The 27,806-nt window shown below is 47.4% G+C and overlaps 1 protein-coding gene across 1 annotated transcript; it reads right to left on the reverse strand.

Annotated features, from left to right (window-relative positions):
* Window positions 1–19,242: 19,242 nt before the first annotated feature.
* LOC123152532 (uncharacterized) lies at window positions 19,243–27,534 on the reverse strand. The gene is made up of 2 exons (XM_044572058.1): window positions 26,821–27,534; window positions 19,243–19,615 (listed from the first exon to the last, which is right to left on the reverse strand). Exons 1-2 carry the CDS (start codon window positions 27,411–27,413, stop codon window positions 19,528–19,530), a joined length of 681 nt encoding a protein of 226 aa, XP_044427993.1. The 5' UTR covers window positions 27,414–27,534; the 3' UTR covers window positions 19,243–19,527.
* Window positions 27,535–27,806: the final 272 nt, after the last annotated feature.

Below are 27,806 nucleotides of genomic sequence, written 5' to 3' on the forward strand. Positions count from 1 at the left end.
GAGTTTTCGGGGTGCCATGAAGACCGCGTAAGCTATCTTTTGGTAGTGATGGTATCGGGATTTGCATGGTGTAAGGACCTCCGATATGTAATACACTGGCTTTTGGATGGGGTACTTATGTCCCTCTTCCCCTTTCTCGAGGACGAGTACATCGCTCACTACCTGGTGAGTTGCGGAGATATAAAGCAGCATGGGCTCGCCGACACTTGGGGCGGCTAGGATTGGATTCCCTGCTAATAAGGTTTTTATTTCTTCCAATCCGGCTGTGGCCGCTTCCGTCCATTCAAATTTGTCGGTGCGTCTGAGCAGTCTATAAAGTGGTAATGCTTTTTCTCCTAATCTGGAGATAAAGTGGCTCAAAGCCGCCACGCACCCTGCTAGTTTTTGGACCTGCTTTAAGTCTGTTGGTATGGCGAATTGCGACAAGGCTCAGATTTTATCTGGGTTTGCTTCAATTCCTCTATGGGAGACAATGAACCCTAGTAGCTTTCCGGCTGGAATGCTGAAAACGCATTTTTTCGGACTGAGCCATATGACGTATGTTCGGAGGTTGTCAAATGTGAGGCGGAGATCATCTACCAATGATTTGACGTGTTTAGTCTTGATGAGCACATCGTCCACATATGCTTCGACTGTCTTACCGATTTGTTTTTCCAAGCATGCTTGAATCATGCATTGGTAAGTGGCGTCAGCGTTTTTAAGCCCAAAAGGCATAGTGTTGAAACAGAAAGGCCCATACGGGGTAATGAACGTTGTTGCAGCCTGGTCGGACTCCTTCATTTTAATCTAATGGTAACCGGAGTAAGCATCGAGGAAACACAATGAGTCATGTCCTGCGGTCGCATCAATAATCTGGTCAATGTGGGGCAACGGGAAAGGGTCTTTAGGGCAAGCCTTATTGAGGTCTTTGAAATTGACACAAAGGCGCCAAGATTTATCTTTCTTCGGCACCATGACCAAGTTGGCCAGCCAGTCCGGGTGTTTGATTTCTCTGATGAACCCAACCTCGAGTAGTTTGGCTAGCTCCTCCCCCATAGCTTGTCGTTTGGGTTCGGAAAATTGCCGCATCATTTGCTTGACTGGTTTGAACCCTTTGATTATGTTGAGGTTGTGTTTGGCCAGTCTGCGTGGGATCTCGGGCATGTCCGAAGGGTGCCAGGCAAAGATATCTCAATTTTCATGTAGGAACGTGCGTAGGGCGGCGTCTACCATCAGATCCAACTGTGCTCCAATGGATGTTGTTTTATTAGGATCCGTCGGGTGCACTTGAAATTTAACTATTTCATCTACTTTCTTGAAAGAGGTGGATTTAAGTCTCTTATCGAGAATCACATCATCCTTGTCCACCGTGCACCGTAGGGTGGTTAGATCTTCGGTCGCAAAGGCTTCCGATAATGCCTCCAGGGCCAAGGATGCGGTTTTGTTTTCAGCGTGGAGTGTTGTATCCGGATCACTTGTAACTGTGATTATTCCATTGGGCCCTGGCATTTTAAGCTTCATGTACCCATAATGGGGCATAGCTTGCAAGCGAAAAAGGCGCCCCACCCAAGAAGGGCGTGGTACCCGCTATTAAAGGGAGCAATTTGAAAGAGCAACTCCTCCGACCTGTAATTTTCGGGTGTGCCGAATGCTACGTCAAGTTTAATTCTCCCCGAACATCATTCTTCTCGACTGGGGGTGATGCCTCGAAAGGTGGTACTGCTTTGCTCGATGTGTGTTCTATTAATCTGCATTTTGTCGAGCGTGTCCTCTTAGATGAGGTTAAGCCCACTATCGCCGTCCATGAGCACTTTGGTAAGTCAAAGGCCGACCACAATTGGGTTTAGAACTAAAGCGGTGGGTGCTCGGACTGATCGGGCCCTTGGTTCGTCATCAGCGGTGAATGTTATTGCCGCGTCGTTCCATGGGCTCATTGCGGTTACTTGGTGGACTCTGGCGAGGTCGTGGAGTGCCCTCTTATGATGATTATTTGAAGAGAAAGTCTTGAAGACCGTAAGGATGTTAAAATCGTCATTCTACGGAGAATGCTTCTCTGGAGTGGCGGTTGTGAGGATGGCCTCCCCACTTTTAGCTACCTGTCGGAGTACCCAACATGCCTGAAGGCTGTGAGTTGAGTCAGTGCTCAGCGTCACATGTATCGGACAGGGCTTGTCGAGGAGTTCATCAAGAACGGACCTGGATCCCGTAGAGGGTTTATTTTTCTTGCCGAAGGGCATATGGTTGGATGCCTCATAAGGGTGTATCCATTTTGCCCAGGCAGTGCACTGCTTAGAGGCAGTAGGTTCCAATTGGGTTTTCTAAGCCTTCCATGTGCTTCCCATCACGCAATACTTCCGTACGACGTGTGATAGTTCTGTGAAACTCTGTATGCCATGGCGGTCGAGGGCATTCTGAATTCCCTCGTCGGTACAATTACGATGAAAGACTGAGACTGCATCATCGTCGCAGCAATCTTTAATCTTGTTTTTAACAAGTAGGAACCTGGACCAAAAGTGATGGACTGTTTCTTGAGGTTGCCGCCGTACATACATTAGATCATATATGTCTGGAGGGCCTAAATTACCTGGGGAGTATTGATTGTGGTGGGTGGGTGGGCTAAAACTCAAATCCCGACCCAAGATTGTATTCGGAGCTTGTAAAATCTTCGAGGTTGCCAGTTCGGGTCCGGGAAGATCCAAGTGCTCTCCGGACCCTATGTCCGGCCCTGAGTTCGGGGGATGCGAAGTCTCATCCAAGGGGAGAGTGTCCGACTCAAGGGATTCGAAGATCCGAACATAGTTGATCTTTAACTTAGGGGAGGAGGTGTTTTCGACTCGTTCCTCGACGACCGCTACCAGGTGGGTGATCGGCGGGAGATCGATTTCCCTCTGGTCAGGTTTAAGCCCGATCCGATCATAGTTTGTTGAAAGCCCCAGGGCGGCGATACCATCTAGCAACTCGTTTAAGGATGAGATGTCCGCTGGATCCATCTTTTCGGAGTATCTGAGACCGATGCGGGGGTGGTGTTTGGCGATCGTGGGGGACGTTGTCGGCTTGATGGCCATGCGGGCACCCATGGTGAAACCATCGAGCTGGAGGACCTGTCCTGAAGTTAGGATCCTTCCAAAAGTGATATTGTTGTTGATGACAAGGCGAGCCATATATCGCTTTTTGTGACTACACGGCAGAGCTCTCAATGAAAGCACCAATGTCGATGTCAAAATCGGCAGATCTCGAGTACGGGGGCAAGCTGTGAGTCTAAGGATCAATGGTAACAAGGGACGATGGGGACACCATGTTTTACCCAGGTTCGGGCCTTCTTTAAGGAGGTAAAACCCTACGACCTACTTGATTGTATTCGATGAGTATAGGGGCTACAAGAGTTGATCTACCTTGAGATCATAATGGATAAACCCTAGTTGTCTAGCCTATGATTGTTCTGGTAGCCTCTACAGACTAAACCCTCCAGTTTATATACACATGGAGGGGCCTAGGGTTGTACAGAGTCGGTTTGCAAAAGAAGGAAATAGTACATCGAACACCAAACTTGCCGTCTACGCATATAGGAGTCCCACCCGGACACGGGGGATAGTCTTTTGTTTTATCTTCACGGCCCATCAGTCCGGCCCATATCGAATAGAGTGGACACCCGAGAACCCCCTAATCCAGGACTCCCTCAGCCAGAGCTGACAACATCGTCCTTCATCACATCTTCCTCCTCAGGCACCAGTTCATCAACACCCCATTGTAGGATCCAGTTATGCAGAATGCAACAAGTAAGAACAACCTTAACCTGAGTGGGGAAAGTGGCTTCTGATCTAGGATCTTAAACCTGTTCTTCGGAGCTGCAAAGTACCTCTCAATTGTAACTCTAAGGCTGGAGTGTCTGAGATTGAACAGCTCCTGTAGAGTCCTAGGATAGTTCCTCCCAGTGAACTCATTTAGATGGTACCTGATTTTCCTGAAGGGTGGAAGAATACTTGGCCGACATGCATAGCCAGCATCTCCTAGGTAGAACTTACCATCGGGGATGTTGATGCCATCGGGACGACTCATGTTGTCGTTGAGAATGTTAGCATCATGTGCTGACCTAGCCAGAACACAGGTTAACTTCATATCGAAGTCAACAGCAGCAAGCACATTCTGGCTTGTGCAATGCTTCGTCCCCCTGTATGTTGCAGATTGTGACCGAGGCACTCTAGCAGTGACATGAGTACCATCTATTTCCCCAATGCAACCCTGGAATGGCAAATGAAGATTGTGTTAGTGCCCACCCTGAACAATACAGGCATATCAAGCCATGAAGCACATATTGTCAGTGCTCACCTTGAAGTATGGATACCATCTTGGGTTAGTATGAATCTTCGTAGGAGCCCGGCCGGTCAGTGACTTGATCATCTCTCCTATGAGCTCCCCAACAGCATAGAGCACTTACTTGAACTCTTGAAGTACCTTGAGATGGTCTTCATTGATCTTCTGAACGTGTTGTGTATAACCATGAACCTCTGGCTATGGCCAACAACATGGAGGAACATGGCCACTTGCTCTGCCACACTGGTGTGGATGCTATCTTGTAGCAGCCCCCTGCTCCTGAAGGTCTAGACAAGTCTAGCAAATGAAACTCTTTTCATTCGAAGCATCCACGGGGCCTTTGTGTCATTGTTGTTGTAGATGTAGTTCAGATTGATGATCTTCTCCCGCTCCCGCATAAGCACTTGAGCATAACATATGGCAGGTCTCTCATCACGACGAACAACTCTCTTGTGCATGAACATGACCATGTCTAAATCACAATAATTAGTGTTGTTGTTAGACGTCCATAACCTAGTCAGCATCGAGGGTCCGTTGAGCATGGGGAAATCGATCCTAACAACCGACCTAACATACAGGAGAGGGGGTGTTGCTTACCGGCATCGAATACAAGGAGGACAAAGGGGAGGCATGGTTGGGGCAAGGACGACCCGACGGTGGCCAACAGCTCCTGCAGCCGGATAGTGATGTTGTCGCGTCCGTCGCAGCCACTGCTTGAGCAGATCTGAGTCGTCGCCGCCGCCGGTGGTGAGACTAGAGGAAGTGGTTGTCCTAGAGGTAGTGGTGACCGAGTAACTGGGGGAGGGGTGAGGCTAGATTTGGTGTCGTGCCGCCGCGCCTGATTTCCATCTCTCGCCATCCCCACTCGCTTTCGCTCTGCTCTCGCGCGTGCGACCTTGCGCCGCACTGAGCCTCGCTCGCTGGAAACTGCCGATTCGAGGGTTTCCAGCGAGCCAGGCTCTGGGCTGCTTTAAGCTTCGTGCCCATGCGAGCCAGCCACCCTATATGCAACCAATCACACATTTCGTGGCCCAACTCGGCCTGGTTGGCCCTAATGCAGGCAACCAAACACGTCCGTGCTCTCTCAATTTCTTTTGACGGAAAACAGTGGGAAAGGTTCCTGTTCGACCTTTTATTTTAGGCCACTGATAGGCGCCGGCGCATTTCGGCCGGTCGCACCAGACGTTCGATAGGATGATTTGTAATCGTTCATTACTTATTCTTTGCCCCCTCCCTCACCGCTTCGCTTGGACCATGGTGGATTCCCTCGTGAGCATACGCCAGCCAGCCATGGTTGCATCCCGCGCACCCATCCGGCGCGACAAGCTAGCCGCGCCCCGCGGCCGTCGACCCCGCACCACAACGTCGACGATGAGCTAGCCACGCCCCGCGGCCGTCGACCCCGCACCACAACGCCGGCGATGAGCTCCCTCACAGACCACTCGCTTACTTGTAGCATTTGTCGCTTCCAGCATCTCAAGCCTCCGTTTGTAGCTCTTCTCATCTGCGGTAGCAGCAAAACGGGCAGTTCCAACGCCGGTGATCCTTGGTTCCAGCGCCGGTGGTCCTTGGTTCCAGCAAAACGCACGACGGTTGTAGCTTGGCGCATCTATGGCTGTAGCAAAAACGAATGGTGGCCTGGAGTGGCAGAGTTCTTCCAGCAATGGCAGACTCGGTTCCAGCATCTCACGCCTCTGGTTGTAGCAATCACAATTGCCACTTCCAGCTTTTTGCTGGCCGGTTGCAGCACTATGTCGTCGCCGGGTTGTAGCAACTGCCCAATAGTAGCTTTCGTTTTCGCCATGGAAGCTTTTTGAATAGACGGTTCCAGCATCTCATTCCGGTCGTTGCAGTGTCCGCGCGTCGCTGCCCGTAGCATCCTATGGACGCCATCCTCGGACATGGTGCACTGCCGGTTGCAGCTCCTGGTGATGCAGCTTTTGCTGTCGTCGGTCGTAGCTTCTTAGCTCGCCGGTAGAAACTTTTAGCTCCGCCAGTTGCAGCATCGGTGGTCGCCGGCGTGGTCGGCACGGCCGCCCGATTGCAGCTTTCGTCGTGCCGGCCGTAGCTTTTTAGCACACTGGTAGAAGCTTTCAGCTCCGCCGGTTACAACATCGAGGAATCGCCGGTGTGGTCGCGCGCCTTCCAGTTGAGCTTCCAGTTCCACCGGTTGCAGAACCTTCCAGCTCCTCCCCCCATCCCCGCATCGCATCTCGGAGTTGTCTCCACAACACCGCTCTCCTGCTCAGGACGGCCTTGGTCAGCAGTGAAAAAAAGCGGCAACGCCCTTGACTTGTGCTCCGGCGTGGATGATTAAAAGAAGACAGGAGAAGAAAAGGAATGAGTGAAGGAGAGCGAACCATGTGTGCTGCGGCATGAAAGCTGGAAGAGATAAGGGATCGGGAGAAGAAAAAGCGGTGCCTGGCTCCACCATGTGTAACGCCCTGCCTGTGTCCGGCGCAACGTTTCGGCCGGCGCACCGGGTGAAAATGTTTCCCTTTATTTTATTTTATAAAGATTTTCTTTTTCAAGAACACCCAAGAGAACTAGGTGTCTTTATTCAGAATTTATATTTTGGAGAGAAAGTACGTTTACAAGGAACCAAGCCATTGAACTGACTACTGAGAAGCATATTTATTTCTATTATAATATGGCCACTTCATTGCTTAACAGTAGTTTTTGTGTGCGTGAGAGAAAGAAAGAGAGCACGCGAGCCTCGTGGTTGTGGCTGTCGGCAGCGTGGAGGTCAAGTCCACTGCCTTTGGACGGTGCGTCGGCCCGGCTTTGCCTGATCGATCGATCGACTGACTAGTCAGTCAGTCGCGCGCCTAAGTCCACATGCGGGCGTTAGAGCATCAATAGTCCGGCCCATACTCTTGTCGGTCGTCTGCTTATTGACGGTCACGAAAATCAGACCCAGACGAAAGCTTTAAACAGGTCTTAAACATTCGGGTTGATCAACATTTCTCATATTCAATTAAATATGGAACAGATATAAGGCGTCCGGGCGCGTTTGCCACGTCGAACCCAGCTCATTCTAGCCCATCCAACCCCACATATATTCGTCTTCATCCGTTTGTCAGACAAAACCATAGGCACTTCGCACCCCTCTTCCCTCCACTCTCTTCGCCACCCGAGCCGGCTGTCTCCGGCATGGCGGGCAGCGGATGTGACTCCGATTAATCCGAATTCATCGACTGGGGTGTCATTCCGTGCGGGTTGGAGGAGGCAATGGAAGGTCAGCATTGCACTAAGCCGCTCCCGGGAAGACAGTGCCCGGCAGACGGACGGATCTGTCTGGCGCAACTCCATAGCGTCAGCTTAACGGGCGCTCGGTTCCTCTGGGCTAGATCTTAGCGGTCTCGGCAGGCGGAAAATCTCCTTCCCAATCACCGGTCGGGCAGACTATGAGTCCCACCGGGAACGGGCAGCCCACCGTGGGAAGGAGATGATAAGGGACACCGTGGCCTGTATGACGACGAAAATGGCGGCGGCGGGGGCGGCTGATGCGATGGCGCGGGCAACCGTAGAGGAGGAAGCCATCCACGTCCGCATTGTAAAGAAACGACAACGGATGAACACGTGCGCCCTCGCTCGAGATCAGAATTGGGCAGTCTGTGCCATGGCCGGACCTCCACTGAAGTAGGAGAAGGAGGACATCTACGGCGAGGACAGCTCCGGCGACGAGCAGATCCAGCTCGATCCTTACTTCATCTTCGACCGACGAGAAGGACGGCAATGGCGACGGGAAGGACAAGGGCAGCCATGGATGATCTCCACTATAGCCAAACATGTCAAATTTTAATAGTTCGGTGACATGTTTAGTTAGTAGTGATAGAATAGCCGTACAATGCGTGTACATTGATATAGTTGCATGAGCTTGTATGAGTTTAAGATATAATAACTGAGGTGTTCGAATGCGAATTGCATTATTTAAGATGTAATCGGCCAATGTCCGTTAACATGCCCGGGACCGGATTTGCCCATCGCGTTTGTACATGCTCTTACTTCACTTGATTTCCGCCCAATGTCCACACCATTATTATCCTCCCACAGTCATAGCCATAGTGTGGCACCTCCGGCTAAGTGCGCACTTATAGTAGCGATCGGTAGATTGAAGCAGAGTTGAGAATAACATTGGCAATTTGAGCCGAAAGCCGAAAGATATGTCCAAGACCAAGAGGGAGCCCCGTTCCGCCGGGACATGATTTTACCACTGCAGCAGATGCTCCGACGTGCCCCTCCCCTTGTAGCTAGCAAGGAAATGCAGTGGAGCTCCAGTCCAGTGTGGTTGCTCGGTCTGGACCGGGCACGTGGCATTAACGAAGCTAGAGAATCAAGTCCAACGGCAAGTCGAATCACTTGCTGTTGCTGAGGTCTTTTTTCATAAATAATGGAAGAGAAAACTCTCATGACGACCTTTGTATCCGAGGTGCACATATACAATCCCACGTCCTTTTCTTCTCTTCAAAAAAAAACACGCAACAGGATCAATCAAAATGGAGCAGGCATTTTTTTCCAGGATCAATAAAAAATGGCGCAGGCAACAGATAAAAAAAATGTTTTTTAGAAAGAAAAAAACAATTAGTGCAGACAAAACGGCTCGCCTGCAAGGAGCAGGTATTGAGCCGACTTGGTAACCACGTCCGATCATCATACTGACAGCATGTTCTTCTTTTTCCTTCCATTTTTATTCACATTTTTGTGTTCTTTTTTATTTTATGCTTTATTTTCTTCCTTTTGTTTATATTTCGAAATATATTATATTACAAAAAAATACTTTACATAAAATTTTATAACAATCTTAATCCCATTCCCATGTATGAAAAATGTTAATCATGCGTACGAAAAATGTTTGTGAGATTTTAAAAATGCCACACGTTTCAAAAAAAATGTGCATGAAATTTTAAAAAATGCCCGTGTTATCCAAAAAATGATTCATACATTCAAAAAAATGTATGTTACATTTTTAAAAAAGTTCATAACTTTCGAAAATATGTTTGTGACATATTAAAGAAAATGTTTGTGCAGTGTAACAAAGAAGTTTGCAAAGTTTATAAAAAATGTTTGTGCAACGTAAACAAAAGTTTGCATAGTTTAGAAAAAATATTAGACATGTATTGGAAAAATGTTACACATTTATAAAAAATGTTTTAGATGCATAGAAAAATATAGAATATGTATGAAAAAAAGTAGACATGAAACTTATATTGGAAAAATGTGAATCTTTTATCGACAAATGTTAAATGTGTGTAAAAAATGTTCCTGGTGTATATGAAAAATGTACAACGCGTATGAAATATGTAGAGATGTGTTTGAAAAAGAAAAAAGGATAAAGGATAAAAAAAGAATGAAACTGAAGAAATAAACAAAAGAACGAGAAAGTAACAAAGAAACCGAGGAAAAAAAGAAAAAGGAAAAAAGAGAAAAGACCAAAAACCTAAAAAATAAGGAAAAACAAAAACAAAAGGCCAAAAAACCTGAGAAAAATCATAGAAAACCTAAGGAAAACTAGGCTACAAACAAACAGAAAAAAGAACTCGCTTTGCGCTTGCTTTTTTTACAATTGAAACAGTGCGGGAGGCTCTTACAAGAGATATAATAGTACTCCCCCCGTCATAAAATAAGTGTCTCGACTTTAATTTTGAACATTTTTCTAAGAGATATAAACAATTTTTGAAATCCTAAACTTTTAAAAAAATTCTGATCATTTTAAAAAATTCTGAAAAAGTATAATACATTTTTAAAAATATTGTTTTTTGGAAAATGAGAATAATTATTATGTTTCTGAAAAAATGAAAAGTAAGTAAAGTTAAACTTGTAAAATAAAAAATGATAAACAGGAAAGAAAAATAAAAATTAGAAATACAAAAAGAACAAAAAATGAAAACTGGCCGGCCCAGTCATGGGGGCCCCTGTGAAAGCACTTTTAGTTATTTTATTGTTTTGTCGTTTTTATAAATTGCCTTTTCTCCACCTTTACAATTTTAATTGTTTAGTGTTTATTTTCGTTCTTCTTAATTTCTAGTGATTACTTTCTTAATTTTTAACGAATACATGCCTTTTTTTAAGAGATACGTGGACAAATATATTTTTAGGCATGCACATATATTTGTTAGAGAAAAATACTTTAAAAAGCGATCATTTCTCTTGTAAATGTAAACAGAGAAAAAATGTTTTTTATCTAGAATAAAAAATGTTCATGCAGCTAGAGAATTGTTTTTCATGCACACTAAACATTTCACGCCACTAGTAATATGTACTATGAAACAAAAGGAAATACATCAATTTTTTAAGCTCGCACAAACTTCATTTAACACTGCTCTCCTGCATGATCTGGCTATAAACGGTCCAGATAATAGGACTATATGCCAGTATGGCCCGAGAAGTATCATGTGCACCCAACGAACTCGTACACCAGGTGCTCCGATCCAACCTGAGCCATTGGATTAAAAAGAGAGGGACATGATGAGATGCAAGGGGACCTGCTGGTACATTTTGCAAAACTGACCTTGAAGTCTAGCTGATTTCCGTCCTCCCTTGTCTTCTTTACTGTACCCTGTTTGAGGCAAAAAATCTGATTGAAAAGAGTAGTCAACCAACAACCAGTAAATCAGAGCCCAAAATTCCACTAATTTGAATCAATGTAAAATATCAGGAGAAGTCATTTGCGACAAATAACGATTATATACAAAACAATTGAAAGTTCTCATATTGTTCTGCAAGTAGATTACTCTGGGTTTTGAACAATGTCAAGTAGAAGGTGTACTTACAGTGTCCAAGTGAACTTTGTGAAACCGTTACAAGTTCATCTTCCAAGAACTTCTTCTGAGACCTGGTTCTATATTGTGTACTATTTAGGTTAGGAGCAGGATTTTTTTTCAAAACTATCACCTTTTTTATTAGCTAATTCGTAAACTATAGTATCCATTGCCAAAATATCAAAAATATGACCTTGTCGGCCTTGTGGTGGCCGAAGTGGTAGTTTTCGGCCGGAACTTGGCCGAAAAGGATATTTCGTTCAGCAGTAGGCCGAAATGAGCCTCAGTTGGGCCGAAGAGGTGTCGTCGGGTGGGGGTGGGCCGAAAATAGTAGCTTCGGCCAGGCCTAGACCGAAATGGGCCGTTTTCGGCCAGCCCGCAGCCAAAAAGATTTTCGGCCAGGCCTAGACCGAAAAGGTCTGGATAAGGCCAATCCGCGTCGTCACCTTCCTCCTCGTGCTCGCCTCTGTTCTTTCTCGTTCTTCTCTGTAGAGCTCGCGTCTCCTCCCTGATCTCCTCCAATTTGCACTCATTTTCACAACCAAGGCACAGAATAGATAGGTCATAGCATTCTCCATCGGCCTACGGTGTTTTTTTTGTTATGGGATAGTTTTTTGTGCGCTTGGGGGAGGAGCCATGGTGGGGTGGAGGAGGTGCGGTTGGGAAGGAGGTGGTGGTGAGGAGGAGCAGCAGCTGTGGAGGAGGAGGTGGTGAGGAGGAGCAGCAGCTTGGGGGGTGACCGGAGTTGAACCTCCGGTCGTCGAGTGGGCGGCGCTGCCGTTGTCTGGTGGCCGGTGCCGCTGACCGGAAGAGACGCACGCTTCGAAGGTATAACCATGGCGTCACAAATTTTCTCTAAATTGTATAGTTTATTAGTTAGTGTTAATATGTTTGTGGTGGTATTTTAGCGCGTAGTTAGTGTAGCGGGTAATATTAGTGTTCGTTGTGATTAATGAGAAGATGATAATGTCTGACAGGTGAAAATGTCTGAATCAATAAATTTGACTGTTTACTACGGCGCTGGTAGTGTTCGATATAATGAGTTGGGAGTTGATCTTAGCGAGTTTAAAAATGGCGTCATGACACTAGCAGACCCGGACAGACTGAACATTAGACAATTGAAGTACTGGTTGACAACTAGTTTCGGGTTGGATCCTGAAGTATGTTCCATCAGTATTCATGCATTGTGGACCAAATCTTGTAAAAATGTCAAGTGGGAGTTGATGCTGGTAGATAGGAGCCAACATTGGTTGTCCCTGTTAAGACTCTGCCGAGACCGAAGAATCCACCCATATGCACTTGTGCAACCTGTGCCGAAGGAGGAGAATGTCGTACAACTCCACAGGGGGTATGAACCCGGCCAAGGCAGTGAAGTGGCTAACGAGATTGTTTTATCCGGGTCACAGCCACAAGATGTAGATGCTAGCCAACCCGAGAAAGAGTCAGACTATGTGCCACACGATGTTTGTGGTCCTGATACTGGGCAGAGTAGCCAGTCGATAATATTAGCTGGTTCTGGTTTTGCTGATGGGGATGAGGAAGGGGATGAAATGCAGAGGGTGATGGAGGAAGAGGACGAGGATGGATTGGTGGAGGAACTGGATTCTGAAAATTCTGAGGATGAAGTGGAGGTACCGATTCCTTTTGCATGGGAGCAGGACATATCCACCGGCCTTACGGTCAACGATGGCCATGAGACTCCATGGCACTATAATCTGAACCAAGTACAGATAGGGGCTATGTTTGATACAAAGAAAAAATTGAAGTATGCGGTGATAAAGTGGGCTATGTCTACGCAGAGGGTTTTCCGGACACACATATCAAGTCCAACAAACTATACCGTGAAATGTGTTGAAACAGGTTGTCCTGGGAAGGTGCACGGGCACGTGCCGAAGTATGACATCCACTGGGTTGTCACCATTGTCGTCCCACATAATTGTGTGAGGAAGAACCTGCTGGTGAAGCATCCGAACCTGACTTCAAGTCTCATTGCGCAACTCATGTATACTGAGATAGTAGAGAAGAAAGATATGGAAGCAAAACACATCCAGACAGCAGTGAAGGTCAGATGGAATTATGTCATTCCTTATGGGAAGGCTTGGAGGGCTAAGCAGAAGGCTATGGAGGAAAGGTTTGGGACGTTCTTCGACTCATATGATAATGTTGTCCGTCTCCTTGGCATACTGAAGGAGAGGAATCCCGGCACTTATGTGAACGTACAACACATGAGGTTGCTGAGTATACCAGATTTAAAGGTGTTGAAACGAGTATTCTTCTCTTTTGCTATGTGCATCGAAGCTTTCCGGAATTGTCCTCCTGTTATGTTTGTGGATGGTACATTCCTGACCAGTCAATACAAAGGGCAAATCCTTCCTGCTATTGGTGTGGACGGGAACAATCAAATCATCCCACTTGCCATGGCATTTGTGGAGGGTGAGAACTTTCTCAGCTGGGTATGGTTCTTCCGGCAAGTGAAAATTGCCATCGTGAAGGACCGACCAAACGTGTGTGTCATTCATGACAGACATGCTGGTATATTGAAGGCCGTGAAGACACTACGTAATCCAACAGTTGATGAACCAACACCTTGGAGGGACTTGCAGAGCCGGTGGTGCATGCGCCATCTTGGCACTAATTTTTTTCTCACAGTTCAAGAACAAGCGGTTGATGAACTTGTTCAAAAAATTATGCAAGCAGAGCCAGCAGCGCAAATACGGATTTATTTGGTCAAAACTAGATGAGTTTACTAAGAAGCAGGTCCTGCGAGGAAGAAAATGGAAGAAGATCAGGTTAAATTAGCACACTCATCGCGGAGCTAGAGGAGCCAGTAGGTCTTTGTGACTTGCCAGCAATTGACCCTCCTAATACTAAGAGAAAGAAGGGAAGGGCAATAAAGAATTTTTCTGAGTGGATAGAGAAAGAGCCTCCAGTGAATTGGTCTTTGCTGCATGACACCCATGGAGCTAGGTATGGCCACATGACAACCAATCTTGCAGAGGTGTATAACTTTGTGCTGAGAGGGAATAGAGCATTGCCACTCACAGCTATTGTGGAGGCTGTATTCCATGGTACTTTGAGATATTTCAGAGAAAGGCACGAGTTAGCAAAGAAGCATATTGAAGATAATCAGAACACACCTTATTGTAGCCGTGTCATGGAATACATGGCAAAGAAGATAGAGAAAGCAAAGAAGCACACTGCCAGACTCATAGGGAATCAAGAAAGGAGGTATGAGGTTCAGCTTCCTACCGATGGTTTTGGTTCTGGAAATGAGGTGAAGACACACGAGGTAAAAATTGGAACGGAATTTTATCCAACGTGTGAGTGTACATGCAACAAACCGAAGTTATTGCACCTACCTTGCTCTCATGTGTTGGCTGCCTGTGGCCAGATTGAGTTGGATGCTATCTCCTTCATGTCCCCATACTATTTAAAAGAGGCAGTGCTCAACACCTAGACAGGCGAGATGTCCATTATTGGATGTCCATTATTGTTGAAGTCTAGAAAATCTAGTCTTGTTGGATGTCCATTATTGTTGCAGCTCTGGTCATACGAGAGATTTCCTATTGGACGACCCTATGTCTACGTTGATAAACCTTTTGGTTTGGAGGACTTAGCTGGGACTTATGTGCCTGCTATCGGCGACTTACCTACCATGGGATCTGTTTGGGCACGGCGAGAGGTACTTTTATATTAAGTAACAATTAATTCAATTATCTCTTACCATTCAATAGTATTACTAATGCTTATTTGTTGTCATGCACAGAGACAGTTTGCGCATACTCAGGTTAGGGGATGCTACACGTCCTTCATGGTGCAGTTTGATAGTTTGCACGAGGATCAAGTTATTTGGGAGCCATACTCACCTCAGGCTATATCATCGAGGTACCCAATTGGGATTTCTGGATTGTGCACTAGAGATCGGCACTTTTGGATGACCAAGGCCGAGTTGGTGTTTGACGTGACGGTTGAGGAGATGTCTCTTCATAGGGTGATGAGACAGTTCGGTATATATCAAGAGCCTGAGATTCCAGATATTCCACACTTGCCAGAACACGTGCACAAGTAAGTACTAATACTATTTTAGTTGTCAACTCTGCATTCATAATATACCTAATCATGTATCGCGCATGTCAATCTCAGGGACAGTCGCCTAGGAGGAAACAAGTCCATGGCTTATTGGCTTAAGAGCATTACCCCTTATGTTGACGAATGGACTACCGCTACGACAAATATCTGGGGTGAGGTTCGGCCCTTTAACTGGAAAATGTTCGGGTTGTATCTGCAGCGTTACCGGCATACAACGAGGATCTACTTGGTTCCATTAGCTGCTCCTGATCAGATCGAAGCCCCTCTCACCAGCGATATATACCCAACTGCCTCTGTTGTGGGAACCAGACACCACGCGGTAAATGCCTTGGTTCTCATATGTTAAGTCTTTTGTTAATCTGGACATATTCGCTTGGTTGTCTATTCGTGGTGTCTATCATACAACGAGGATATAATTGGTTAACTCTTTGTGTACAGGGTGACTTGACAGTACAGACGCGAGAGGAGGTTTCCGCTTTAATGCGGCGCTTTTAGAGGGGAGAAACTATCCCACCGCGAGAGGGCATCTCATGGTTGAGGCGTCTTGATGACAAGCTACGCGGGATTTACGCAGCTGTTACGTGTAGATGGACTTCGGATGTTGCACTTCCTTCTCCAGCACATCGTCCGCCACGTCCCTCTGTACAGCATTCAGAACCACGACCCTCTGTGCACCGTTCAGAACCACGACCCTCTGTGCACCGTGCAGAACCTCATCCTTCACAGCCAGGGAGCTCTTCCTGGCATGAGCCACCTTCTTCACAGCCAGGGAGCTCTTCCTGGCATGAGCCACCTCCTTCACAGCCAGGGAGCTCTTCCTGGCATGAGCCACCTCCTTCACAGCCAGGGAGCTCTTCCTGGCATCAGCAGATGGAACTAGGTAACACTACTCACTACATTCTTTTGAACAGTGTAGTAATCGTTCTTGCATTCTCAGCAGTCACTGATGCTTACTAGTGGTGCTTCGTTCATGCATTTGTATCAATTTTACATGTTTTACTTTACCGCTAGCCGCAACCAGTCGCAACCGTTCATGCATTCAGAGCAGTCACCGATCCTTAGTGGTGGTGCTTCGTACTTTGAGGGCGACCGCGAGGATGATGACCAAGCTACAAACATTTATGGCTTCTCGCAGACAGTGTTTCACACTCCACCACCACCACCGACACAGAAGACACAGACCGTGACAGACAAGGTTAAATATGGTCGTGGTTATCGCAAGCCTCGTCCACCGCCTCAGCGCTTATCGTCTTCTGGTCCTCGCCCGAGGAAGACCCAGACTCGTCGTCGTCCCCCGCAGTGATATGCTTGTCTATCTATGTATGACTCATTATCTATGTTAGTTTCAGACTATTCGCAGCTGTGTGTCAGTATTTATGTATGAGACATGCTTCATGTATGTGTTACTATCACACTTGCTTCTATCTGATCAGGAGACATATATTGTTTTATGTATGCGAGAGACATATTACTATTAATTCGCATTCTTATTCCAGTTACATTTCCGAATAGACTACAACCGATAATTAAGATACAAGTACGTCTGAATTAAACGGTGCGGCTGAACTTGTGCAATACATCTTACATACTACAAAATGAAATTCAGATAGAACATAATGCCCTACAATAATACAATACAAACTAATAATGCAAATACATCTGAATGAAACGGTACAACGGGAATACATCTTACATACTACATGAAGTCATCATCGTCATCCTCCGTTGATGCAGCCCTCTTGCCCTTCGACGATGCGGTCCTCTTGCCCTCCGTCGATGCAGAACTCTTGCCCTTGGTCGATGCAGAACTCTTGCCCTTCGAGGATGCAGAACTCTTGCCTTTGGACGATGCAGAACTCTTGCCCTTCGACGATGTAGAACCCGGAAGCGGCGGCATGAAGATATCATCGTCGTCCTCGCTCTCCTCAGTCCATAAAAATGGATGCTTTTCTGCAGTCCTTCTGAAAGTTTCACTCTTCGGCTCCACCACCTTCTTCCACCTTTCATGCAACCTAAGAAGTTCTTTACGTACCTCCTCATAGGTCCTTTCAGGCCACCCAGACCTACGTAATTCGTGAGCCAACTCATTCATTATGGTGTCACTACCGGTGAGTTCGTCCCATGGAACTATCCTATTGTCCATCCTGAAATCGGTAGCTAGACTCAGCAGAGTGCTGCTCATCTAAGGGTGAAAACTACGATCGAATGGATAATGGGACATCTCGACTACACTACACTGGAATGCTTATCCACCTTCACCGGAAGGGGATTTTATAGATACAGAGGAGAAAATGGCGGGAAAGAATAACTGCAGTATGGCGGGAAAAAATAACTGCAGTATGGCGAGAAAATAAGGCGGGAAGGGGTTGGCGGGAAACGGGTGGCAGGAACATATGGCGGGAAGGGGTTGGCGGGAAACGGATGGCGGGAAGGGGTTGGCGGGAAACGGGTGGCGGGAACATATGGCGGGAAGGGGTTGGCGGGAAACGGATGGCGGGAAGGGGTTGGCGGGAAACGGGTGGCGGGAACATATGGCGGGAAGGGGTTGGCGGGAAACGAATGGCGGGAAGGGGTTGGCGGGAAACGGGTGGCGAAAAAATACATTTCAGCATAATGTATGAGCCATGCAACTTCGGCCTACACGAGACCAAAAAGTACTTTTCGGCCTAGGCTTCACCAAAAAGTCTATTTCGGCCTAGACTTGACCAAAAAGTGCCTTTTCGGCCAGGACCCCACCACTTCGGCCAAGAGATGGCCGAAAAGTCCACTTCAGCCTAACTGTGGCCGAAAAGTCCTATTTCGGCCAAGAGATGGCCGACAGGCTACTACTTTTGATTTTTATGAAAATCATGCTATAGTTTTCGAAAATGCTATAAAATATATTATAGTTTTGAAAAAAAATCTAGGAGCAGACCAGAGCTTTGTTTCACCTCTCAACAGAGTTTCCGCTATGTGGTTCACTTGAACCCGCCATGGGACAAGTTACCGCACCCATCTCCGAGAAGTAGGCAAGGTCGTTGTGTTAGCCAGGAGTGTGTGCGGTTCAACACGGAGGTGATCTATTTAGTTTTCACAGAATGCACTGTATTAAAGAAAAACAGTTGTGTTTTAATCCAAATAGGCTCAGCATTGCAGAACACTTGATTTTGAACACCCTTGTCTTGATGTGTATATGAGTAATAGCTGATGAGAGAACAATAGCTGATGCAGTCTCTGTCATGTACTATAATTTTGCTCTGTATTTTTAAAAATTCAGTTACGTTTTACTTCCGGTATGCTCAGCATCGCAGAAAACTAGACCTGAATGTCCCGGTCTCTATGTGTACATGAATTGGTATTGTTGATGCAGTCTAACTATATTTCTCTTCTTTTCTACCAGACTCCAGTAGCAATGGTTCCGGTGAAGATTTCAGGAACTTCTTTGGCGACGGTGACAATGCCTACTCAGAGGCGAAGAGACACCCAGACACCATCCTTTGATTCCCAATAACGATTGTTCATAGCAGTTGTTCATAGGAGCAGTGATACATATGAAGATTATCTCCATACATATTTTCAGGCCACACAAGTTCAGGGATTTTTGGCACCATGTAAACACTTGCCCCAAAAAATAGTATGTACCATTTTTCATTGTTCAGAGGGGTGTCTGTTGTAAAGTTCATGTGCATGCTTGTGATGCTCCAATGTGAAATACAGTGATGTTCTTGCATGGAAGCATTCAAAAAAATGTGTTCAGAGATCTTTAGTTCAGTTTCAGAACAAGATATCATCACAACAGTTATTTATAAAGTTGTTTCTCTCATACTTAATACTTATTATAGAGTTATAACTGCTGAACAATGAACAATCATGCAACAGCTACATAAGTCGATACAAGAGCACACGTGAGAAGACAGGCATAGTAGAGAAGACAGTGCAAGGCAGAGTTCATCTAGACTTCAAGGTCCGTATTGTTGGATTGGGGCACCTGGTGCATGAGTTCGTCGGGAGCACAGGATACGTTCAGCTCCCCTTGCCCCTCATCCTGTCCCTCTTTTTTTAATCCAATGGCTGAGGTTGGACCGGAGCACCTGGTGCACGAGTTCGTCGGGAGCACAGGATATGTTCTCAGTGTGACCCATACCATCGCTTATATGGACATAAAGACAATCAAATCTAGACAAGGAAATGCTCTTACAGTGTGACCAGCCATGTGCATGAGAGACTGAAATCACTACACGATTTAACAGCAAAGTAAAAGGGAACCAAAGCCAATTATAAATACTAAATTAACACATCTTTATTGTGTGACTGCAAAACGGCATGGATCTGGCGGATTAGTCATGGATCCACGTACTGCATCGCGTTTCATGGCGCGGTGCTCTCTCATGGTTGAGGCGACGACAACTCAACTCTCTCCACGCAGCGCTGATCCCCTGTGTGATCTCTGCTTCAAGACCATGCCTCCCTGTGCCTTGGGAGGATAGTGTCTTTTCCTGATAAAAGAATAAAGTATGTATTAGCATGGACTTCACTGTAACATAAAAGCAAGGTATGTACATATATCTTCCTAATTTCGTAGAAAGGAAATAGGCAATTAGTATAACTAAACTCAAATAGGAAACAACAGAAAATTAGTGTTTTTCTTTTAGTCCTACCCTTTGATCATATCACACGACCATGTTTTTCCATCTAAAAAAACAAGTACCATGTCATGTGATAGGTTCGTTGCAATCTTGTGTAGTTACTCTTCTTTTTTTGGGGCAGTGTAGTAACTCTCTCATATTCTTAAATAATGATCAATGCTCTATTATTTCCATTTTTTGCTTCAACATGGGACAAGATTTTTATCACCAGTCCTTAATTCATACTAATGCAAATCACTGATTGATATAATCAAAGACCAATCATGTGGAGATAAGTTTTTTTATTCATGTGGAGATTTTTGTCACCAGTCCTTAATTCATGCTAATGCAAATCACTGTTTGATATTATCAACAACTTAGTGCCCACACACAGGGCATGATTCTCCTTGCAGAACATATAGGCACTCTCCAGAAATAATTGGTCGATACCAATTCTAGTTTTGACTCCTCACTGGGGGTTGTTGTGATTAATTACTACCTCTGTACCAAGATATAAGATGTTTTTGCTGCAAAAAACGTCTTATATTTTGATACGGAGGGAGTAGTTACGAGTTTACTTGCACAACAAAGGTTACTGTTTCGTATTCAAATATTCAAGCCACAAGTCAACCAAGTGTAACACCATTTTCGTCTCCAGAAATCCTATCTCTCGATACAAATTCCAGTTTGCCCCCTGACTGGAGAAAAGACTTTTGTCATTAATTGATTATGTGTTCGCTTGCAAAATTAAGGTTAATGTTTTTCATATAGATATATTTAACCTAAAGTCACACCAAGAAAAAACAGGTATGATCGAACAGCATGATCATAGGTCATAACAAGTGAGCAACCAAAGAGACCTAATTGTGTGCAATATTAGCTTGGTCAAAATAACAAACCGTACAAACAAAATGTTATATTTTCTCTTAGTACCCTCATAAAAGAATAATTCAATCCAGAACCTATTAATTTTTTTCTGTAAATACCAACCACACAGGTACGAGGTACGCCAGAACACAAAATCTCCACTTTGCACCATTTCTTTAGCCAAAAATACCAATATTACCTCCATTTCCAGCAAGAAAATGAGTGTGCACTTCAGTATTTCATGGACACGCCAGTGCACTCATGTGTGAATGTATCAGCACCCTATTTGCTTCCTGACAAACACACGCGCGAGAGAGAGATGGCTCGAGGAAGACAATGACACAAGTGGTTTAGCACTGCTCAAACTTCCGCAGCTCTTCTGATTCTTGCCATTGCTTATTTGTGGCTAACATACTCCAACAGAAAAGACCACGAGTCCTACCATCTCACAGCTTTTCTGATTCTTGCCATTGCTTATTTGTGGCTAACAAACTCTAACAGAAAAGACCAAGAGTGAAGCGATTTTGCCCCTCATGTGAGTCGTGCCATCTCACAACTCAAGAATCACCTCGCGCAGCTCCTGGCGCCGCTAGACTAGCTCACAAACAAACCCGTGACGACCCCTATGTTATTGTATGTGAAAGGGGAAAACAGAAGGAAAATAATGTGACAGGCCACGGGGTTTATCCCAACAATATCACCCCCTAAAGCATGTGCCATTGTAACTTTGACCATGCCGATCTTTGCACGAAGCTCCACGAAGTGCACATGCCCAAGAGCTTGAGTGAGAATGTCGGCGAGCTGTCCGTTGGTGCCAACAAACTGCACACCAACCTTCATGGTCTCTCCGCATTCCTGAATGCAGTGGAAATGTGATTGCTTCGCTTGTGGAAAACTGGATTTTTAGCAAATGAGATGGCGGATTAGTTGTCAATGTAGAGTTGATCGCAGGCTGGCTCCTCCTTCAGTTTATTGAGGAACGAAGTGAGTGAAATTCCTTAGCACGCCGCCACAGTGGCAGCTAAGTACTCTGCTTCGCACGAGGAGAGAGGCACCACATTCTACTTGAGTGACTGCCAGCTGTTAACATTGTTGGCATAGAAGAACAACGGTGCTCAGCTCAGACGAGTGTCAAGATCACCGATCATGACGTTGTCGCTATAGCAGACGAGGTAGTCATCCCCGCTCCCCTCAAGAGTAGTGACAACCCCAGTTCGGCGTGCTGGCGGCATAGCGCAGCACTCTTCACCGCAGCAATGTTTTGGGTGGTCGGTGCCTCCATGAAGCACGAGACATAGCCGATGGCGTAAGAGGGACTAGCACACCTCGATCCGCAGGTAAAAACTCAAGGTACTGAGGTCACCCATTTTGAAGTGCTCGATTTCCCCCGACGTCGAAGCCAATGATGACACAGACACCACAAGCAGACGAGACGTGGTGCTGCCGCCGCGAACCTGGACGGCGCGCTCTCCGGCGCTCCGCTAGAAACAAAGTGAGAACGGACACGATCGAACTTTTGGTTCCAAGCACGTGGTGCTTGCTTCAGTGCGTAGAGCCTTGTCAAGGTGTAGCACTTTCCTCTCTTGTCCGAAAATGGTGTATCCCAACATTGTGCGACGTAACCTCCTCCTCAAGTTTGTCGTTGAGGAAGGCGGACTTTACGTCCTTTTGGTGCACGCCCCAGCCGGCGCGTGTTGCCAGAGCTAGCAAAAGCGGCACAGACTCGAGACGAGCGACAAGGGCGAACACTTCATCATGGTCCACCCGCTGGCACAACACATAACCCTTTGCCACAAGGTGCGCCTTGTGCCGGAGCACCACACCGTTTTCGTGTCTTGACCTTGTACACCCACTTCAAGCCTATGGGACCAAGGCTGGAAGGGAGCTCGATGAGGAGCCACCGTACCTTGTACACCCACTTCAGGCCTATGGGACCAAGGCTAGAAGGGAGGTCGATGAGGAGCCACGCGGTTTTCCTCAATGGACGTTGTCTCCTCATCCAAGGCGTGTAGTTAGGCCGCGTGCTGCTCGGCCACGAGGTGCAGCTCTCCATCATCCGGCAGGATTTTGTCGCTGAACTGCATATTGGGTTGCACAATACCGTCATGAGCGCATGGTCATCAAGTGCATACTTGCCGGCGACGACGAGGGTGGCATGCCAAAAGATAAATTCGCCGAGTCGAGGTCTACCATGTTAACCAGTTGGGGAGAAAGGGTTGTCGTGTCGAGGTCTACCGTATTAACCAGTTAGGGCCAAAGGGTTGCCGTGGAACCGCTTCTTGTTGTCGTGGCAATAGTCGCGGCAGTCACTGTCGCCGGTGCTGCCATGGCAGCATTCTCGGGCGAAACCGATCAACAGCAGCGCTTCCGCATGAAACGAGTGCCATAGCAACCTTTTCTAAGAGCATCTCCAACAGCCGCGCCAAACTAGCGCCGCGCCGCAAAATTGCCCGTTTTAGCACGCGCGTAACCGGTATAGTTGCTCCAGCGGGCGCGCAAAAACAGCGCGCGCGGCATATGTAGTTCAGCGCGCGGGCCGAAACTCAATCGCGCGCCGCTTATTTGCTGCGCCCGCTCCCGCGCGCTGGACTCTCCCGCGCTCGCTCGCAACTCCCACCCCCCATCCAGCCGCGCCACCCAGCGACCGTTCCGACGCTTCCCCGGCCTATCCCCGCGCCGAAGCCGCCGCCCCTCGCGCGCGTCCGTCCTCCGACGAACAGCGCTCGCTGCCGCTCGGCGCCCGCAAGGTGTTCGACAAAACGCCTACAAGGTATGTATTGCTCAAACTTCGCGAATTTGGTGCATGTTGATTGTAGTTTTTATAGCATAGTATTGAACATTGTAGATGAGTTCGTCGTATGATTCTTCCGAAGAAGAATTTGATATGGAAGAGGAGGAGGATCTTGCAATGATCCTAGCTATGCATATCAATAAAAAACCGAAGCACGGTGGTTCGGTTATGGGTCGGCAGAAAATTTGGAGAGATAGGATCGATGCCCATAACAGATTGATGAGGCACTATTTCGTGGAGAATCCCACATACCCGGAGTCGTATTTTCGTCGCCGGTTTAGGATGAGCACCGACTTGTTCAGGCGCATTGCAGAGAAACTAGCGAGCCATGACCGGTTTTTTCAGCAGAGGAATGCCGCCGGAGAGCTCGGGCATAGCACCTTTCAGAAGGTGACAGCCGCTTTGCGTATGTTGGCATACGGTATCCCGGTTGATCTAGTTGATGATCACTTGGCTATGGGTGAGAGCCAAGCCATCATGTGTGTCAAGCGCTTCGCAGTCGGAATTGTGCAAGTGTTTGGCGAGGAGTATTTGAGAACTCCCAATGCTGAAGACGCCGCAAGGCTATTGGCGATGAACAAAGCTCGCGGCTTTCCTGGCATGCTTGGCTCAATAGATTGCATGCTTTGGAGTTGGAAGAATTGTCCAAAGGCATGGCATGGGCAATTCCACGGCCAAAAAAAGGGTTCCACTATAATCCTTGAAGCGGTGGCCGATCAAGAGACTTGGATTTGGCATGCATTCTTTGGAATGCCTGGATCTTTGAATGACATCAATGTTGTCAACCGGTCACCACTGATGAATAAGATTGCAAATGGTGAGTTGCCACCGGTGCAGTTTGTAGCAAATGGTCGTACATACAACTATGGCTATTATCTAGCGGATGGCATCTATCCAAAGTGGCAAACCTTCGTGAAGCCGTTGAAAAAGCCGGAAGGTAAGAAAAATCTTGATTTCCACAATGCTCAAGCGGCGGCTAGAAAAGATGTGGAGAGAGCTCTTGGGATTTTGCAAGCCCAATTTGCTTGTGAGAGGACCGGCTAGATTTTGGGATCAAAAAATGCTTTGGTACATCATGCACGCTTGTGTGATCATGCACAACATGATCATCGAGAATGAGCGTGGCCAAGATTTAGACTACTCACAGTATGAGCTCTTGGGACATCCCGTGCGAATGCGACGGAGGGCTGAAAGGTTGGCCCGTTTTGTTGCCTCCTATCATGCCATTCGGCGTCCCGCAGCGCACAATGATCTTCAGAAGGATCTCATTGAGTGGTGGGCATGGCATGGACGACAAAGAGCATGATTTCTGCGTTCGACATTGTATTGTTCATGAACTATTTGTTGTGTTTATTGCACTATTTGTTGTACTGAACGATAAACTATTTGTTTGGGTTGTAATAACGAAATTGAACTATTTATTGTTGATTTATTTTTGTTTAGTTTGATCATTTTTGCTTCTATTTGAAATGTACTCCCTCCGTTCCTAAATATTTGTCTTTTTAGAGATTTCAAATGGACTACCACATACGGATGTATATAGACTTATTTTAGAGTGTAGACAAATATTTAGGAACGAAGGGAGTATATGTTGTTTGTGCGAGTCGCGCGCGCTGCATTTTTTGCGCGCCGCCGGAGCGGCGCGCGCGCTGCATTTTAGCGCCGCTGTTGGAGCCAGCGCTAGCGGCCGCGCAAAACCAGGCGAACGGCGCACGGCAAACTAGTTTTTAGCGCGCGGAGCGAAGCGCGGCTGTTGGAGATGCTCTAATAACATGACACGTTCTGCCAGGATCTGTTATCATGCCAGGCACCTCTCCCTGGTCCTCCGCGACATCTGGTGCGTCTCCTAGGGTGTGCTAGGCGCCAAGTACTTACTTGATGGTGATGTGCGAAGGATGTGCTTGCGGGTAGGTCTGCTCCTCACAGCCAATCCCAGCTTCCCCATTGGTCAAAGACGAATGGTGTACATGTGCTTAGGGGACGCTTTACCTTGGCGAGGAGGTTCTTTTGCGGGCCGTGCACCGTCATGCTCCACGTGCGTCGAGTATCCAATCTCGTCAAACTGCCCAATGTTGACGATGTTGCTCTCCAGGCGGGAAATTCAATACACATTCTTTAATTCACGGTGGTGGCTACCCGTCGCGGCGAACAAGATAATGCCTTGTCTACATTCCTCCACCACGGAGTCCTCGCCGAACTTCACCATGCCCATCACCGTACTGTTTCATGTGGTCCAACGAAGACAGAAGCGTTGACAGTCATTTGGTTTGACACACCGGCGTCAAGGTACCAGGGCACATCAACGTCACCAGAGGCATGCCGAAGCTTGATGCGAGCTCACTCTTCATTGAGGAAGACGCACTCGTACTCTGCCATGGCAGCTGGAATGGAGTTGCTGCAATGGCAACATTGGGCACGATTGCTACCATTGCAGCCTTTCGGGGCAAAAGCCATGCCATGGCAGGATTTCCTACCGCGATGACTGCTGATAAGGATGTTGTCATTGCAATGCTTTGGGCGATTCCGCTACCATGGCAGGACTTTGCGCTGTGGTGGCAAGGTGTGTTGTGCACTCCTGCAGCAGCAGCAGCGTTGACTTCGTCGGCCTACACCAGGTGAGCCTCCTCCTGCTTCTTGCGGCAATCACTTGCCCAGTGGCCTAGCTTTCCACAATAGCGACACTTCTCGCGGCCGCCGCTTCTCGGCTGACCTTGGCTTTTGCGTCCGCCGCTGAACTTAGCTCGGGAGCACCCTCCACCACCACCACCACCACGGCAAGAGCTATTGTTGCCTGAGGTGTTGCTGCTGCCAGAGAACCCGCCTTGGTTGTACCTATACTATCGCACAACCTACTGCTCCTCAGCTAGCACTAGGCAGTTGCCGCCCTGGCTAGATCCATCCAGCCTGTGTCATACCTCTGCCGTGTTGAACCATCTCGTCAGCTCCTCGATGGAGAGTGCAGAGTGGTCGAACGGGGTCTATGTAGAGGGCGACATGTGAGTAGTGCGGCGAGACAGCCCAGAGAAATTTCTCCGAGGTTTCTTCCTGCAGCTAATCACCAGGTACTGCTAGATTGTTCATCATACCGTTGAGCCATAGGGCGAAATCATCGAAGAAGCTGCGGAAGTTTGAGTAGCGCATAACTACTCAACAGTATGAATTAGAAAACCTCATCCGAGTGCATAACTCTATGACCGCAACATAGTAAGGAAGTAAGTGCACAGGCATTTGGCACTGCCTCTACCATTACCATCCTGATTTCCTCTAGACTAACGAAGCACCAGAATTGTTCTCTGACGGTAGAAAAGCCTAGAAATTCTCCTCTTTCGCACTGACAGAATAATAGTACATTGTCTTATTGAAACGAGCTGTGCATAATGACTTGATCAAGAAAGATAGAGAGATCCAGAGTCCTCACCTAGCAGGTTTCTCGGTAGCCAGCCCCATCCCGTTCCACGGGAAGTTTCCCCCCTTTTCGTCAGCTTGCTCATTCGCCCCGGCACGTCCCCTCCTCTTGTTCCCCAGCCTCCCAGGGTTTCCATACACGATCTTGCCGCATCCAGCCCTGGAGAAGCCCTCCCTCTCGTCCTCCATCCAATGTTTCCCCTTCCCCTCCCTCTCCCCCTCGACCTCTGCCCCTTCCACAACCTTCCTCCTCGCCGCGGCTGCGCTGGCCTTCCGCTCCCTCTCCCCGAGGATCGCGCCGATGGGGAAGATGTCGGGGGAAACGGAGAGCGGGGCCTGAAGAGTGACGTAGGCCTTCTTGTAGTCTGGCTTGGCGGCGAGGAAGGGTCCCCGGCGGTGCTTCTTGCCCTCCATGTTGAGGGTGCGGACTTCGGCGATGTTGAAGCCGTAGACGGACTCGAGGCAGCGGCGGATGTCGACCTTGGAGGCGGAGGGGACGGTCCTCACAGCGAACTCCTGGACGGAGGTCAGGGGGGCCGGGGGGAGCATGAGCTTGATGGGGAGGTTGGCGAAGTGGAGCACGCGGCGGCCCAGCCTGCTACCCATGGCCGGATGCGGCGGCGAAGGGTGGCCGGATGCGGCGGCGGAGGAGGGCGTAGGGTTTAGAGAGTGAAAATGGTTCGGTTCGGGTTCAGCGGCTCAGGCGAAGGACTCGGGACAAGAGAGACTATTGGGCTTGGTTCGGCTGTAGCGACCAAAAATGCCCACAAGCAAGCATTCGCGGCATTGGGCGGGCCCAAGCGCACGGGAGGCCACAGCCACATTTTATTGTTTCTTTTTCACGTTCTTAGTTTTTGTTTTCTGCTTTACTCTTTTACTTTTGTTATTTATACACTTCCAAACGTTATAAATAAATATATTAACAAACAAATCTACATAAAAACATTTGTAACAAATGGTAACCAAGTATTTGAAAAATAATAAATGTGTATAGAGAAA

This window comes from Triticum aestivum, chromosome 7A (assembly GCF_018294505.1).
Source record: "Triticum aestivum cultivar Chinese Spring chromosome 7A, IWGSC CS RefSeq v2.1, whole genome shotgun sequence".
Taxonomy (NCBI): domain Eukaryota; kingdom Viridiplantae; phylum Streptophyta; class Magnoliopsida; order Poales; family Poaceae; genus Triticum; species Triticum aestivum.